The sequence below is a fragment of the Aspergillus fijiensis genome (assembly GCF_003184825.1).
Source record: "Aspergillus fijiensis CBS 313.89 unplaced genomic scaffold BO72scaffold_34, whole genome shotgun sequence".
In the NCBI taxonomy this organism is placed as follows: Eukaryota; Fungi; Ascomycota; class Eurotiomycetes; order Eurotiales; family Aspergillaceae; genus Aspergillus; species Aspergillus fijiensis.
In genome coordinates, this window is record NW_024469010.1 from 168,868 (window position 1) to 185,496 (window position 16,629).

General features: G+C 53.6%; 5 protein-coding genes across 5 annotated transcripts; 2 read left to right on the top strand and 3 right to left on the bottom strand.

Annotated features, from left to right (window-relative positions):
- The first annotated feature begins 214 nt into the window (after positions 1-214).
- abr1 (multicopper oxidase abr1) lies at positions 215-2,282 on the top strand. The gene is made up of 3 exons (XM_040945034.1): positions 215-645; positions 703-1,792; positions 1,849-2,282. Exons 1-3 carry the CDS (start codon positions 310-312, stop codon positions 2,019-2,021), a joined length of 1,599 nt encoding a protein of 532 aa, XP_040799767.1. The 5' UTR covers positions 215-309; the 3' UTR covers positions 2,022-2,282.
- Positions 2,283-2,322: 40 nt separating this feature from the next.
- Positions 2,323-5,051, bottom strand: BO72DRAFT_469798 (Fcf1-domain-containing protein; the record flags this gene model as incomplete). Its single annotated transcript, XM_040946981.1, has 6 exons — positions 2,323-2,762; positions 2,903-3,508; positions 4,363-4,435; positions 4,499-4,664; positions 4,729-4,955; positions 5,016-5,051. The coding sequence occupies 6 exons, from the start codon at positions 5,049-5,051 to the stop codon at positions 2,323-2,325; spliced, it is 1,548 nt and encodes a 515-aa protein (XP_040799768.1).
- Positions 5,052-7,824: 2,773 nt separating this feature from the next.
- On the top strand, positions 7,825-13,211 carry BO72DRAFT_407457 (uncharacterized protein). Its single transcript, XM_040942358.1, has 5 exons — positions 7,825-8,336; positions 8,393-8,516; positions 8,572-8,883; positions 8,947-9,722; positions 9,777-13,211. Exons 1-5 carry the CDS (start codon positions 7,931-7,933, stop codon positions 12,887-12,889), a joined length of 4,731 nt encoding a protein of 1,576 aa, XP_040799769.1. The 5' UTR covers positions 7,825-7,930; the 3' UTR covers positions 12,890-13,211.
- On the bottom strand, positions 13,202-14,931 carry BO72DRAFT_449481 (putative endo-1,3(4)-beta-glucanase). The gene has a single exon (XM_040945035.1). It carries the CDS (start codon positions 14,804-14,806, stop codon positions 13,472-13,474), a length of 1,335 nt encoding a protein of 444 aa, XP_040799770.1. The 5' UTR covers positions 14,807-14,931; the 3' UTR covers positions 13,202-13,471.
- A 215-nt stretch (positions 14,932-15,146) lies between these two features.
- Positions 15,147-16,592, bottom strand: BO72DRAFT_449482 (oxidoreductase, short chain dehydrogenase/reductase family). Its single transcript, XM_040945036.1, has 4 exons — positions 16,235-16,592; positions 15,878-16,173; positions 15,481-15,778; positions 15,147-15,407 (listed from the first exon to the last, which is right to left on the bottom strand). Exons 1-4 carry the CDS (start codon positions 16,283-16,285, stop codon positions 15,318-15,320), a joined length of 735 nt encoding a protein of 244 aa, XP_040799771.1. The 5' UTR covers positions 16,286-16,592; the 3' UTR covers positions 15,147-15,317.
- Between the last annotated feature and the right edge of the window lie 37 nt (positions 16,593-16,629).

Genomic DNA, 16,629 nt, shown 5'->3' on the forward strand with positions numbered 1-16,629 from the left:
TTGCATGTTAGCATTCTACGGTGTTTTACAAGAATCTCCGAGTGCTAGGTAGGAGTGCCTCGTTTGTGCTTGGCTCGACTTTTCGATTTTCAATCACGGTCTATTCAGGTACGTGTTTGTTTGGATGGACACCGAGCCGAGACGGGTCAGTGTGCGTATTGATATGCATACACTTACGTCCTCGAATGATTTTCTATCCTAGCTAACTTTCGTCCTTCATTTTCCAGTTTCAAGTTTTAATCGTATATACTCAGCACTCCTCGCTCATCAACCTCATTCTTCGTGGATGATAAACTCACGGTAGTGGCCATGCTCCGAACCTTCTTGCTTCTGGGCCTGACGGGGCTCGTACAAGAAGCATTCGGCAAGAACGTGTATCTCGACTGGAATATCACATGGGTCAACGCAGCACCAAATGGTGTTGAGCGACCCATCATCGGAATCAACGGTCAATGGCCATGTCCACAGATTGACGTCCACATTGGGGACAACTTGGTGGTAGATGTCTACAACGCCCTCGGAAACCAATCCACCGGAATTCATTGGCATGGATTTCATCAGAACTACAATACCTTCATGGACGGTGTGCCTGACATAACTCAATGCCCGATCAAACCACAGCAGCGCATGCGATACGTTATTCCGGTAATGAGCTCTACTCTAACTTGGTGATTCTGGTGGCGTTACTGACACACGAAACAGGTCAATCAAACCGGAACGTATTGGTATCACTCCCACCAAGAAGGCCAGTATCCCGATGGAATCCGAGGACCGATTGTTGTTCACGACACGGCGCCATTACCTTTCCATTACGACGAGGAGATCACTGTTACACTTTCGGATTGGTACAACAGACAAATGCCTCAGCTCACGGAAGATTACGTCTATCCGGCGGACGGGCCCGCTGGACTAGAGCCGTTGCCAGATGCGGTCCTGTTCAATGATGCAGTCGGGACCAAGATTCCGGTTAAGCCCAACAAGACCTATCTCATCCACGTTGTCTGCATGGGGAACTGGGCCGGACATGCGTTCATTGTTGAGGACCACGATCTGACTGTCGTCCGAGCCGATGGAATACTCGTGGAACCGAAACTCGCGACGCCTCAATATCTTCGAATGACTGTTGGGCAGCGCCTCGATCTACTTCTAACAACAAAGAACGATACAAGCAGGAACTACGCAATCTGGGACGGCCTTGATATCGACGAGATGTTTATCCGAGAGAACCGCGAGATGCCTGAAGGATACAATGCCAACGGCACTGCATGGTTGATGTACAACGAAGATGCGCCCTTCTTACCATCCCCAGATATTCAGATTCATAACGCAAGTCTGGAGTTCTTGGACGACGTAACGCTCACACCGATAGATGGCCTTCCGCTGCTTGAGCCAGTTTCCCGACAAATCGTTTTGGACTTCAACTATGCCCAGGTGGACGGTGTTCCCACTTACACTATCAACGGCAACACATACGAAACCCCCAAGGAGCCTACCCTGTATACAGCCTTGTCTGCCGGCAGTGAAGAGTCTTTGGACCCATCGATATATGGTTCCATCAACCAATATGTGGTCGAGTATGGTGACATCGTGGAGCTTGTAATCAACAACAACCACAACAACCTGCACCCTTGGCATTTACATGGACATGATTTCCAGATCCTGCAACGTACATACCCGAACGGTGGTGCGTTCAACGGCTATGGCAATATCTCGGCAGTTCCATCGCGACGAGACACTCTTATGGTCGAACCCAAGGGCCATGCTGTCCTTCGTTTCAAGGCGATGAATCCAGATAAGTACCCAGCCATCGCGCATTCTTTCCCATAAGCTAACTTGGGCAGCCTTTACGTATCTGGATGTTCCATTGCCATATCGAATTCCATGTTGAAACACGTCTCATGGCCGTGATCATTGAAGCACCGGACCACTTGCAGAACCTGTCTATGCCAGCTGATCATAGAGACATCTGCAGTGGCAAGCCCAGTCTTTTCGCGCCTCTGCCACCTCTTCCAGGTTTCTGAAGGGTCGATTACTGCTATTAAGTGGTGAGGTGCTTCAGCAACCGCCTGGAAGTTTCTTATACTGGAACTAATGTTCTGGCATACTGGTTTTCTTCATAGAGGACGAGGGCGTTCTTTGGCAGCTTATGTCTTTTTCCTTTCTCTCACATGCGGAACTGTTCTTCGAGCTTATTTGTCAATACAAAACAGTTTGATGGAGAAGGGAGATTTAATCATAATGTACACAAATTTCAAGCCACAAAATTCAGGGCTTACTGTTATCGCGATCATAAGTGCTTATGCCACGGTTTCAATCAGTAACCTACAGCAGGGCCTTCTGCTGGACCAGACCATGCTCCGCCATGAGCTTAAACACATCCTCAGCTACACCCCAGGAGATCTCAAAGCCGCGTCCACCAGCCCCATACGCATGAACAACGGTGCGCTGACCATCGCCGGCCTCCAGCCGTTCGACCTCAATCCGCATGCCACCTTCTCTGGCTGGCCGCCGCCCCACAATATCTTGAATGACATCAAACTTCCTCTCACTCCCCTCCGCAAAAAAGAACCACTTGGCCGCATTCGCCAGAATCCGGGCTCGCGTCTCCGGTGACGGGTACGGATCCCAGTCATGCGGCTGCTTGGTGCCCCCGATGATCGTGCCGCCTCCCAGCGGCCGGGGGATACAGAACGACCACGACCCATCACTATTCTGGCGGGTCATGGTCACGGCGCATGGGTTCCGAACTAAACAGGTTTGTCCTAGACATTTGGGGGGGAGTGTCAGCAGCATAGATAGATCCAAGTAGAGCTTCCACCACCACCACCACCACCACCACCACAACCCCCACAAAAACCGAGCAGGAAGGCATCCCACAGGTAGGTAGTTGAATCCCTCTTACCTCGAATAATAAAAGCCCTCTCATCGCCCCCCAACCCCAACCCGGAACAATTCACCACCGTCCTCACCCTCCTTTTCCTTTTCCTTTCTGCCCCAACAAAAAACGCCTCCCGCACATCCCCCACCGTGTACTCCCTCACTTCTCCCCCACGCAGCACAAACTCCCTCAGCATCCACTGACAATACACCGGCGAATTCACGACGACGGTCTCATACTCGGCCCCCCACCGCACCTCCGCCGGCAGTTCGTGCCCCGGCAAGCGCCGAAACCCATCCACGTGGGCATACGCAGCTTGTACACTCTCTGGATCGAGGTACTCGGGCGGCGGCTGCTCGAGGTGCTCCACCGCGGGGCAGCGCGCGACGCCCGCGCCCGGTTGCGCGGCGGCCAGGGCCTTGAGGTGGGTGTAGGTGCGGCGGGCCTGGAGGGCTTCGCGGTGGTGCTGCGGGGTGGTGCCGGGGACGGGCCGGTAGTGGGCGCCCGCCCAGGGGGAGGTGTAGTTTAGGGAGGTGGTGTGCGGGAGGTCGCGGGCGAGGAGGAGGATTTTTGTGTCCGTGTGGGATTGGGATCGGAGGTAGAGGGCTGTGCTGAGGCCTAGGACGCCGGCTCTGATGGTGGGATCATTCGTTTGGGGTTAGTGGGTTGGTTGGTTGGTGAGTTTGGGTGTGGGAGGGATGGGATGAGGGGAAGGAGCTGAGGGGATGGGCACGTACCCGATTATGACGATTGTTTCGGGTTCTGGGGGGGTGGTCATTGTGTTTTTGGCGGCGCTGGGAAAGGGGTCTTTTGGCAATTGGTGTGCTTGGGGGTGGGTGGTTTTGAGGTTCAAGATGGTGGCGGTTGTAGCGGTGGTTGTTGATGGACTGGAGTCGAGTGGGGTTATCAGTATAGATAAGGCTGCTGTTTCCCCGCATGCTGGAGCTGGCTGCTTATGAAACGAGCCTGGTGACTCATGATACGAGCTATGCATACTACGACCGAGGTTGCCAATGGCTGGTATCTGCCGGTATATGCGTCGAAGCTTCATTGTGCTCTGATCTTCTATTTAGGTTCTGGTTTGACAAGGCTATCAAGCCACCCTCAATTATCTACCATGCATGCCCCACAATATATCATCCCCCGGGTATCGTTATGGTTGTGTGACGTGACTCGCAAGCTTCGTATGGCGTGTCTCGTTGTATCCTGCAGACTGAATTCATGCATGGAGTCGAGTGGTGGCCAACCTGGTCTGCCAGACAAGGTGCCATCTCGTTAGACGAGGAAGTGCCCTGGGCACGGTGTGAAGATCCGTACTCGAGTCGTGTAGTCGTGCAGTATCGTGCGGTGAAGTGGTATCAAGAAGAAATGACATCTGTCGTCCAATCCGGACCCTTCCAGAATGGGTCGGCGCATCTAGTCCAAAGAGTCGGGCAGCTTCTCGATCGTGAACTTCCCTCTTGCGACCTTCATGATCGGCACACCCGGGATCTTGCGCAAACGACGACACAAATCCTTATCGTTGGTCGCGACGATGTAAATGCGATGTTTCGACACCTAGAGTCGGCGACACTTAGCGCGCTATGACACACTGCCACAAAAAAAAAAGTCTCCACTCACCCGATCCACGATACAGTCATCTGCATACGTGCCCTTGTGGGAGCACTTCACCCTAGCCCATCTGGGATCTTTGGCAGTCCGGAGCGCCAACCGGTACTTCTCCCCCAGTTTCTCCAATTCGGCAATCGTGCAATCCGAAAATGTCGGGATACATTTCGCATATAACCTTTGGGTTCCACAAGTATTAGCATCATCCCTATTGCCACCAACTGAGATTCACACAAACTCACAGATCCATCATAGAGGTTAGGAGATCTTGCTTCGCCCGGATGGCGTGCGAGACGAAGTTGGTATCGACGAGAACGTGGTAGGGAGGGCCGAGAGCAGTGTTGGCGGCGAAGAACATGTTCGAGGGCGCGACGGGAATGTGACGGGTCAGCTCGTTCTCCTTGGGCTTCTCCTGCTTCTTGTTATCGGGTTTCAGGCGCTCATCGCGGGCTTTGATGGTGCGCTTCATCTGTTTGGCAATGGGAGGTCAAAATTGAACTCTCTTCGGGGACTCCGGGCGCGGACCGACCTGCGCAAACTTGCGAGTCTTCTTTTGCACACCCATTGTTATGTTTTCTTTAGTGACAGATGTGGTAGTGGTAGAGCCAGATTTCTGGAATCGATCGAAGAAAAGAACAGGCTATATCGTACTATTCCTTGAAACTTAATTATTCCTTAAGATGATTTGGTAGAGGCCAAAAGATTTTGGAGATGGCGGAAATTCATATCACGGGCCGATTTTTCGCCGCGGAGGAAAGCACCGGCAGAATTATGTAGGGTCATGTGATCCTCAAGAATAGATTAGCGTGTGTTCTCACCCTCCGCCTTATCGCGCCCCGCTTAGGCCCGGCCGAGAATACGTAGCTAGAATAGTACTCCGTAACTGCCCGTTTACCTGAATGCACGGTACTGAGTATCGACTCGTCAAGTCATGGACCATTTCTTATTCAATCAACTGCTGCGTTGACCTCTTCAATCCAATCCTAGGCTGTATCTACATCCCGTCACTATCTAGCCAATTCTTTCGTGCCGCTCCATGGTCAAGTCATACAGGCTGCAGCATCCGCTTCTAGTTCAGCATACCTCGATATAAACAATACTCACTTTCCCGCCTATAGAAAGTCAGCTTCTGCTCCGGAGTACACACTCTCGATGGCAGCTATACCGCCTCTTTAAACATCTCAGACAGTGGACCGAGCGCCTCATCCAACCCCGCAATCATTGGGGATTTCTCACAGACGCTAAGAAAGCCAGTCACGACACTAGTCACACTGCTAGTCACATCACATTTCTCCCGCCACTACCAATGTCCCACTATGAAAGACTCGTCCACGCCGTACGTCATCGTCCTAGTTCCATGTCATATCGCTCGAGATTGCTTGAAGGTGATGTTGAGGTGGCACAATCACAGTGACGTTCAATTCCTATACTACCGTGCGATGCCATAGTCACCGGCAATGTCGAGGACGGTTTTCTTTCCCGTGTTAAAGTCGCAGTTCGCTCCGGTGATAGGCATACACGGCTCGGTCTGCCTTAACATTGCAAGTGACCAACCATGCATGTTGGTCGGGATCAAGCCCGACATGGAGTTCATTGGCCGTATGCAAATATCTCATTATCGCTGGATTCGTCCAAATAAATCCCCCCAACCTTCGAAGCACAGACCTTGTCTTGCCAGGAAAGTCTGTACTTGAGTCCTAGCGTTTCTAGGTCTAACCTTGGTTTTCCTCAGGTAACGTGTACATTGTCATGGGTAGAACGTGATTCGATAACCACCAGCACATCGCCTGATGCTGGCAATGACCCTTTCCTCGGGAGCAACATTCTACAATTGGCACAGAGTTGCTGGGCTTTGCTGCAACGAGCAACCATTCAGATGCCAGGATGGCCTTTTACGCGCCGCCCTACTTACTGACCAGCGACAACGGAGCTTTCAGGGCGGGTGATTGGTGTGTGGGAGTGATGAGGCCTGCAGCAGCTTAGGCTTGAAGAAACGCCTTCTGCACCGGGCGGACCAATCACGCGGGGCTCCCCCGAGATTGATCCGCCCGTCAAGGTCCCTGACAGCCGCCGCGAGCCATGCAGAACTCACCGTTGACTGGCATGCTCTATCTCACTCCCGCTCAGTTTGCCTAGTTAGGACGAGAGTCTTACACTCACTCCCCATTTCCGTGCAACAATTGGACCTGCGGACTTAACTTGATTCCGATAGTCCCAAACTCTCTCTCCTCCCTCTCCAGAAACTGCGCCTCATCTTGATGGTTAGATCAGGTCCCCAGATATCACCGTAACTGGCTATCCTGCTGCTCCACCGAGAACTTACCGATAGTATCGCAATGGAATCTCACTAGCACAGCGATCGGACTCTGCTAGGTCGACTGGCTGTCCCATGCTTCTCTTGTGCCGTTGCTGCATGCTAGTTGGTGTGCCATGCGAGGGCCACCGACAGCTTTTAATGCCGCTCGATGGGTCTTCTTGACCATCGTCCGCTAATTATGTGCCAGAATAATCCCCTCCTCTCTCATGCTGGTGACATCCCGGTCCTCGGAAGCGCCGTCAACTCCCCTTGGCGCTAATCCCATTGCTTGAAGTCTCGATATTCTGATCGACTGTGGCCGTTACCTCTGCGACGTCTCAGACCCTATAGGCACGTCTAGATACACACGGCGCGGAGATAGAGGCTGGCGCCATCCGAGATTAATAATTTAGAGAACGAGGTGTACAATTTGTGCTTTTTCAACTATCTCTTGGACTTCTCCGTTGTAAACCCCGGATTCTCCTGGACAGGGAACGTCTTTTTTTAAACAAAACTTCAGCCCCTGTCGACTTGTCACAAAGCCTCTTTCATACCTCGTGCATGGTGTATGTTCCAAACGTGGTAGCCTGCTTAGTCTTTCTCACTGCATCGTTCTGTGCTATTGTCTGCGTTGTCGTGCGTCCGCATATCTTACCAGGTTCAATTTGATCATTTCCAGGGCTTCAAGAATCTCTAATCCTCCCCCACCTCTTGATTATTCTCCATACCTTTGTCCACGGCCTTGATCTGAAAATTCTTTTGTGGTTTTTCCCAGCCATTTCTTTATATCCTTATACATCGACACTAGTTCTGTGTTTCTATTCCGCTAAACACTCGGAGGCGTGCGAAAGCCGTTCTTGTGGGCCAGGCCAACACTCAATCCATACTTCATACTGTGTCGCAGAACAAGAGTATCAGCATTCGAGAGCATGATAATCTGAGTGTCAATCACCTAGTTTGCTCTCGTGCGCTCACTGCCGGGCCTACTCTGCGTCAGATCGCGAACATCATCTTTCGAGAAACGACTGCTGTTGCCCCCCCCCCCCCCCCCGCGCTTCCGTTTCGCTACGCATGAGAACTGGCCGAGCCGAAGGGTAGGAAGCCACATTCGGAAGGACAAGCTTGACTCACAAGTGTGCTCTTCGGAAATGGTCGACTTGTCATGGAATACCGGAATGACTACAGACTCGAGACCCTCGGCAATGAAACCACCAGCGCCGACCATGATCCCGCCACCGCAAGCATCGACTTCTCGGTTTGAACCCTGTGCATCAACGGCGTCGCTTTTCCTATACGCCCAAGGCTCCGTGATTTCCTGTCTTCACCATGATACCTTGGCACTCGAGAGACGCTTTGAAAACCACCAAGAGGATGTTGAGTTCATTTCGGTTGACAATGTCAGTGAGCGTGGTGCTGGGAGACTAGTGCTCAGTTATGATGTCGGTAAAACTGCAATTGTTTGGGATATTTTTACAGGGACAGTGATTGCAAGGTTTGCATCGTTCGAACAACTCAAAGTTGCCACCTGGATGCGAAATGGGAACGTCGCTTTCGGTAGGTATACGACTTCTCATGCGGATTGGGAACGTGGCGACTGACACCGTTTCAAGGAAACGAAAAGGGAGATGTTATTATTTTTGAACCGTCTACCTCGGAGCACATTTCCTGTCGCACCATCTTCGATCCTATAACCGCTCTTGCACCGGCCACAGACTGTCGAACATACGCAATAGGGTACCCATCAAACCAAGTATCTGTCCGTATTCAAGGCTGACAGACCTTCTTTTAGTTACCAGAATGGTTCTATAATGATCGCTACCCTCCACCCGACGTTCACAATTTTACATACTATGGCCACCTCCCGAGGACCGTCATCCATACTCTCCTTGGCCTGGCATGCCTCCTCCTCCAAGCAGAAATCTGATATGCTAGCGACACTATCGGCAAATGGTGATTTGAGGGTGTGGAGCGTTGCCAAGCCGCCAGGAAAAGAACCTCCTCGAGTCATCAGGGTGTTGAAGCGGTCAGATGGCTCACCACCATCAGAGCCAAAATGGATGGCTTGGTCAAAGAACGGAAGAATTGTACAATTTCTTGATGGGTAGGTCTACCTCATCTGGCCTGCATCTGGCAAAGACTCGGTAGCTAATGGCCCAAATTACAGAGAGACATGGGCATGGGATGTCAGGACGAAACATGTCACATACGAGCCAGTCCCTACGATCGACAACCCTCGCGGGTTTGCAAACTACGGGCCAACGGCGACGCTTTTCACACTAGGGCCGCATTTCACTGTCCAGCAGTACGATGTCGAAGCACCAGCGATGGTGGCCAACGTACAACATCTCCCGGTCAATGTCATGTCCTTACCCCAAGAGCAAGCGAAGCTGCGGACTCTTGAAGATCCACCTACGATAAAAGAGTCTACAAACACATACAATTCGAGGAGAACTCCCTTCGACATGAACGGAATTGAGACTGTTCGGCAGCAACGTGCGGAATTGAGCAGTCCGGTTTCGTCTCGCAGCCATGCGAATTCGGTCAGTTCCAAGGCATCTTCGGGGAAATATAGAATGGGCACATTCTCGCCACAGAGCAGGTCAGGAGTAACCGGGACGTCATTTTCATTGACATCTGCATCCGGAAGAGATACCCCCCAGGCGTCTGGAGCTTCATACGCTTACGCATCGTCTGTTTCAATGTCCTCAGTTAAAAGCTCTCGTGCTGGAGGCTCGCGTCTGAGAAATGAGGTCCAACTCAGCCCTGCAGATAGGCCCAGCGATCTGTTCCCCTTTACGCGCGCACGTCTGAATGATGTGCCCTACGGACATCACCAGCCACTTGATGAATCTCGCCTGACTCCAGATGATCTACGCCAACAGATGTTGAGCGTTGTTTTTGGCTTTGACGGTGACATTGAAGGATTGATTCGAGACGAACGTAGGTTCAGGAGATTTTTGAGTATTGCCGTGAGTTAACTGACATTTCCAATAGTTAGCCATCACCCTCCAACGAGCCATAATGCCGTTCTGTTAGCTCAATGGCTTGGGGAGTCCGACACTGACCACATGGTTTCGATGATCGGCTCCGGGCCTGCGACAATTACCGACTGGATGCTTCTCGCTTTCAGCCAGATGTCCGGAGAGTCCCAATCCAATAAATTCGGGCAAGCCTTCGTCCAGAAGCTGCTGGAGATCGGCGATATTCACACAGCGGCCACCATATTGTTAGGACTGGGAGATCGGAACGACGCAATTGAGGTCTACGTTTCTCAAAATTACTATCTGGAAGCAATACTTATGACATGTCTGGCCATGCCAACGGACTGGCAACGCCAGTCATATCTTGTCCGTCGATGGGGTGAAGACGTGGTATCTCATTCACAACAGCAGCTGGCAATTCGGTGTTTCATGTGTACTGGTGTTGAACCATCGGAACCATGGACCTCTCCTGCGGCTCAACAGGCGGCATCGTTCACCGAGGTGATAACCCAGAGACCGCAGATGAAGTCACCCGAGCCACCATATGCGAACAACCCATCCAATCTGATGGTCCCAGGCTCGCAAGCGAGACCTGCAGCTACCAATACCAGGCAAGCTCTGAAAGCGCCAGCTCTCAAGCTGATCACATCATTTGACTCGCAACCGAACCACAAATACAACTTCCCCGGGCTGAAGTCAGATGATCGAACGCCAACAAATGCTCCTGGAGTCACGCCTATAGCGGAATCGGCCGTGGTGGAATCGGCTCTATCGCCAGGTGGCTTTGGCTCTTACAAGCTCAATAATGTTCAGAGCTTGAACAATGCAATGAATGGACGGACAAACACCCCTGCGTTTAGCAGGCGCCGCCTTCCTTCCATAGGGGAAACGCCGATTGACGTTCATCCACCGACTTTCACCTCAGCCGTGTATAACAATAAGCTTGCTATGGACTATGGTTCGGCTTCGGAGAACGAGGAGATTCAAGCACAGGAACAACAAGACGACGAAGATGGCGATGGTCTCGGCTTACTGTCATCTGCCCGATACGATCCGGAAGAATACAAACCCAGCCCTCAAACTGCTGTTCAGGCAGCAACTGACCAATTCGCAGGAATTAAAGGCCTTCCTTCTCCAGCTGCCGGTGTCTTCGAGGCGCTGAAGGAGCGCTCTGACAGTAGGGCAAGTACCCGAGAACGGAAGCCAGAGGGCTTGCAGCTCCATCTGGGCAGCTCCTCTCAGGCTGATGTGCAAGAACAACTGAATCCGCTGGCCAATTTTAGAAGTCCAGCATCGACATCAAACAGCTTTAGCTCCGCCAGAAGCCCGAGCGTGAGCAGTCGGAGTATTGATCAGTATATCAGTAGTTTGGGTGAAGCGAGCTATCATTCGCATAAGTATCAGACTCCAACTGTGAATACTCCTGGGCGCGGACGAAGAAATACGGATGATGCGGTGAGCCAAGCTTCCAGTCGGAGGTACCGGTCCAGGAACGAATCTCAAGAGACCCGTGGGCGACACGAAAAAAGGTACATACAACCTGCCAAGCGTTCGCCATCTTCTCCAGTTCCAATGTCACCTGACGAATTGGCACGGATCAATGCGAACGCCGCGAACAAAGCATCGTCTCGAACGCGCAGTGCTAGCAGAGTGCGGAAGCCACGCTCTCGTAACTCTTCCGAACGCCGCCAAAATCGTTCAGCAAGCCGCAATACCGCCAGCCGTATCAACACGGAACACTCGCAGCGTGGACGTAGCATGGACCGCCAAGGATCAAGCATGAGATCTCCTTCGTCGCCGCTTCCACTTCCTACAATGACTCCAGATGACGCTATGAGACTCGTGGCGAGTGATAGGGAGCGTTTGCGGACTCGCCAGCGAAGCGGCAGCCGGCGTCCGGACAAGAACACAGGGATGAAAGGAGACGAAGCAAGACGTCCGAGAGCAGACTCTCGCAGCCATTCTGAGATGGATGTCACTCTTAATACAGATCAAGGCCCTGGTGTGATGCTACAGGACGGGAAGTTTAATGACGGCATGTACGCTGATGTTAGCAGTCAACAGATCAAGGATTTTGTGGCCGATTTAGCACGCGAGGCGCCTCCGATGGCTCACAATCAAGCTGCTCTCGTAGAGCAGAGGAGAAAGCAACTTGCAGCTGCTGAACTTGAGGCACGTCGGCTGTCACTGGCACGCAATCCATCTGCGCCGAACATTCCATTTCCCGGAGAATTACAATCCGCCCGCACTGCTCCGGACAGCCCACCATTCTCAGTGTCATCGTCATTCACACCTCACACTCCAGGTCGACACAGGACTACTGCTAGTAAAGGGTCGCCGGAGGGTCCAAGCAGTTCCGAGTCGGCCTCATCTAAGTCGAACGTGCCCTATGGCTTGCCAGCGACTCCTCGAGCTATGCGTCACCCCAAGTACAACGGTTACGAGGAGACTGTAGCAGTTCCCCCCGTGCCCGATAGTACTATACTTCTGAGCGACGCAAGATATCTAGGAGATGCAGAGAGAATTGGCCGTTCGATGTCCGTCCCGGTCCCAGAAAGTCAGCCGTCTGGCCTAGTGCCCACTGACTTACCAATGCATCCACGATTCAACCCACGGTTACCCCGAAGCCGCTCGACAAGTCGGTCACGGGGTAAGGGTCATCAGCGAGAGAATAGTGGAAATAGCTATGGCGCTTCGCCTGTCACAGTGAGCATCGAAGAGACCATCGAGAATGGACTTTTAGTGCAGCAGGCCGAAAACCCTCCCATTTTGCCGCAGCTTCAACATTTGAATCCGCCGCCACCTCCGCCGCCACCAATTCCTCCTTTGGCCTCTCCACGCCAGTCCTCGGGCACCATCGATATCGCGTTCGATAACGAAGACTTTGGACGGCTTCTCCCTCGCGCGATGACCGCCGCCCCGGCACTGAGCACTGATGTCCGTCCCGGCTTGGAACGCCGCCGCATGTCCTTTGAGCATCGACGAGGCCGCAGCGTGAATGAGAGCTTAAGCACGAAAATCCGCAACTTGACACGGGTGGGGCATAATAAGGGCAGCGAGCCCTGGGTGTCTGCGGAGATCCGCATCCCTTATGAAAGCGTGCAGGTGATGGATGGTCGACTATAGAGCAACCTATACCGCCACCTGGCTCATGCTTTGGTTCGATGATCACAGTAGTTGAACCCTTATGACTAACGAATTGATTGTTCTGCTTTTGCTTTTGCTTCTTGTTCTGTGATTCGCATCTAATATACAGCACAACCTTCCGCCATCCCGTTCCTGGGAATGTATTATTTTTGATGTATCGTTGCCTCTGATAACCAAGATGAATGTGCTATGTCTGATCACGTCACCGAAGTGGTGTATCCTAATTTACTCGTCTTATCACTCCGATTACTTTTCTTATTTCTCTACATTTCCTAACCACTATCCCGTATCTCAGAAAAGTCCTTTGCGCAATTTCAATTGACGCGAGTCTCTCTGTGGCTTACATTGCCGTGAGAGCACAGCCGCTTTCTTCTGAAGGAGGTCAAACAATAATGCGACTAGACAGAGGTGATGGCATCTGAAGGTGAGATGAAATGATTCGGTCGTATCCATACAGAAGAAAACTTAAGTTACACATGCACCTGGTAGGGTAGCCAGGACTCGTAGGGATAAAAAGCGCTTGAAGACAGTTCATGATTTCGGAGCACAAGCCTTCTCTAACTACCAACTGCTCCATCTGCCACTTCTCCTTCCCGAATCCGACCCCGCATTCCGTTCAGCATCGAGCATGCGGTCGAAGTCCGCCTGAGCCCTCTCGCGCTCACTGTGGCTCTCACTCTCGCTCTCACGCTCGGCCCGAGACCATTCAGCCTGCTGCGGCCTGGACTGCGGTCGCGCGGCGTTCATCCGCAGCCGATCCCACGCACTTCCGCCCGCGCGTCTGCGATGCTCCACCGCAACGGGACTAGCATCATCGTCGTCGTCGTCGAAGAAGTCACCACCACCGGAGGAGGAGGGAGTCTGCCGCTGCCGCTGCTGCTGCTGCTGCTGCTGCGTTCTCGTATTCCAAGCCCTCGCGCGTGGTGTAACCTCGCTGTAGGAGTTCGTCCTAGAACCATGCTCATCACGACCACCACCGCTATTGAAAGCATAATCCTCCTCCATGCCGTGGGCCACGGGCGATCCATCATCACCAGCACCAGCACCATCCACCTCGCTCGGCCCCTCCCTCAGCTCCCCAGCGACAACCAAGGCATAAGCCGCCGAAGTCTCGCGCCTCCTTTGACCCTCCTCCGAGGTATCGCCGCCGGAGACCGCCCTCGCGCCAGGCGAAGTACTCAGGCGCACGGCGTGCTTGGAGCGCTCCATCTCCTCCCTGACGCGCTCGAGCCGGGCATCGCCCCTCCACATGGCGATCTCGCCGAAGGTGGCCCACGAACTGGCCACGAAGTCCGCGACGAGCGTCCAGACCGCGACCTTGAACAACCGCGCCGCGGCCATGGGGCGCCCGCCGCCCATGGCCCCGGCGTCGCCCATCATCTGCCAGCCGCGCTTGAACCCCTCGAGCGTCAGCACCTTCTTCCCGGCGGGAGTCTCCTGGACCTGCGGCGCGAAGTAGGCCTCCCAGTCGGCCGAGTAGCGCAGCACGTAGGCCTGGTGCGCCAGGCCCGCGAGCGCGCCCAGCGGCAGCCCCAGACAGCTGCGGCGGGCGCTCTGCGCCATCATCTCCAGCATCGCATCCATCTCCGGCTGCGTGGGCGCCCGCCCCGTGTGCCGCCGCATGTTCTCGAGGCGGCGGTAGGCGCCCATCTCCGTCTTGGCGACGTAGTTCGTCCGGCCCCAGAGACCGATGTACAGGGTGAACGGGTTCGGGTTGCGGATCAGCGACTCGTCCACGCGCAGCGGCTTGAAGGCGTGCTCCAGGTATTGTTTGGTCGTCGTGCCGTTGGGGAGCCGCAGGAGCCGCGGCGGGCTCAGCCGGTTCGGCGGGAATTGCTGGGGCTGGGGCTGGGTTTCCGTCCCCGCCGGTGGCACCGGGGGGTTGTGGTCGCTCATTTTTCGGGGTGTTTCTGCGGAGGTGATGTTTGGTTGAATCTGATGGGATGTGTGTGAGATTTGGGTGAGTTTGAAGAAAAGTTGTGTGGAGGGGGGAGATATGGATGAAGGTGAGTATGTTGGAGAGAGAGAGAGGTGCGGAGAACGGTGGTCATGGATGAGAAGCTATAGCTTGGTGGTGAGGTCAGCTATGCTCTTTGTGCTTGGTGTATTAGTCAGCTTGTGCTGGCTTCACTTATGTCGGATCTGACGTTATACTACGGACTCGTTTCTCTCTATATCTAACAACATGGCAGAGAGAGCCTACGCAGCTTGCTGGTGGTGCGTAGAGATGAACAGTCGGGTTTTAATCCATTGGTTCGATTAATCAACATACTCCCTCCAACCACTGCCCCCTAATTTACCATTGATGAAGTCCTAAGATTAGGCATCTGAGCCGACCCTTGCGGGCTTCAATTTACCCAGACAAACGAGCTACCTTCCGTTTCACCTTACAAGCAAAGCCTCAGTCCTACCACTTCTCAACATAGGGTCGAAGATCCAGCTCAAACCCAAAAGTCGTGCGGGGCTGACTATGCAAGTGCCAATACGACTCGGCGATCTGTACAGAAAGTCAAATATTAGCCATCGACGGCCCAGATTCTTCAAGTCACAAAGATGGAATGGCTACTTACCGCCTCAGGATCCAACTTCGCATCCTCATGCTCGAACGTCCACGCCTTCGTGCGCGGGATATCAATCACCCCATCGACGATCACATGCGAGACGTGCACGCCCTTGGGCCCGAACTCGCGGGCCAGCGACTGCGCCAGCGCGCGCAGGGCGAACTTGCCCGCCGCGAACGTGGCGAAGTTCGCCGAGCCCCTCACGCTGGCCGTCGCCCCCGTGAAGATGAGGGTCGGCGGGTGTTGGAGATTCGTGGCCTGGAGGAGCAGCGGGAGCGTCTCCTTGGCGAAGTTGAAGGCTCCTTTGCTGTGGGAGATGTGAGCCCATGCGTCCACAAAAAGAAAGGTGCGGCTCTAAGCGTGGAGTCTGGGGTTGGAAGGGAAGGAAGATGGTCTAACTACTTACCCCTGCGACTCGAACCCGGACGAGAACTCCTCGGCCGTCAGCTCGAGGAACGGCTTGCGCACGAGACCACCTCCGGTGTTGAACACGGCCGCGGCGAGCGGCGAGCCGGTGAACTGCTTCGTGATCTGCTCGAAGGTGGACTTGACGTTCTGGGTGTCGGAGAGGTCGACGCTGAAGCCCGTGGCTTGGCCGCCGGCGGAGTTGATCTCGTCGACGACGGACTCGTAGTTGGCGGGGTTGCGGGCGAGCACGACGACGGAGTAGGTTTTGGCGAAGCGGCGGGCAATGGAGGCGCCCTGTTCATCTCTGTTAGTCTGTACATCGCAACCGTATGTAGAGGTGTGGGAGGTACCGTACCGTTCCAGGGCCAACGCCGGCGACGATGGCGAAAGGTTTAGCAGCGGCCATTTTTTGGGTTTGGGTTTGGGTTTGACAATAACTGAGTCGAAGATAAATTGAGAGGACAGGAAGAGATTCTAGGTCTGGATCTGAGTCGAAAATATACTCTCACTTCGCTAAGCATACTCCGCATTCTCCTCATGTCGTCATTTGTATCGGGGAGTTGCAAACGCCGAGATTAGAAATCACTGGGTCGGATCACTAATCGCATCATTGCGAGCATGGTTGTCGAGATCTGGCAGTCAGCCAGAGAAGCTTTTGTCAGTATTACAGCCACCTGCTAGAAGTGCAGAAGGCTAGCCAGGGAGTATGTAGCAGTTGTACCGTAGCATAAGCCATGTTCGGCGATTGGT

Coding starts and splice junctions, on each gene's coding strand:
- abr1 (XM_040945034.1), top strand. CDS start 310: ATGCTCCGAACCTTCTTGCTTCTGGGCCTGACGGGGCTCGTACAAGAA. Junction 646..702: donor GCATGCGATACGTTATTCCG/GTAATGAGCTCT, acceptor CACACGAAACAG/GTCAATCAAACCGGAACGTA. Junction 1,793..1,848: donor TTTCAAGGCGATGAATCCAG/ATAAGTACCCAG, acceptor GGCAGCCTTTAC/GTATCTGGATGTTCCATTGC.
- BO72DRAFT_407457 (XM_040942358.1), top strand. CDS start 7,931: ATGGTCGACTTGTCATGGAATACCGGAATGACTACAGACTCGAGACCC. Junction 8,337..8,392: donor AAATGGGAACGTCGCTTTCG/GTAGGTATACGA, acceptor CACCGTTTCAAG/GAAACGAAAAGGGAGATGTT. Junction 9,723..9,776: donor AGGATTGATTCGAGACGAAC/GTAGGTTCAGGA, acceptor CATTTCCAATAG/TTAGCCATCACCCTCCAACG.
- BO72DRAFT_449481 (XM_040945035.1), bottom strand. CDS start 14,806: ATGAGCGACCACAACCCCCCGGTGCCACCGGCGGGGACGGAAACCCAG.
- BO72DRAFT_449482 (XM_040945036.1), bottom strand. CDS start 16,285: ATGGCCGCTGCTAAACCTTTCGCCATCGTCGCCGGCGTTGGCCCTGGA. Junction 16,174..16,234: donor CCGGCGTTGGCCCTGGAACG/GTACGGTACCTC, acceptor AGAGATGAACAG/GGCGCCTCCATTGCCCGCCG. Junction 15,408..15,480: donor CGAAGTTGGATCCTGAGGCG/GTAAGTAGCCAT, acceptor CTTTCTGTACAG/ATCGCCGAGTCGTATTGGCA.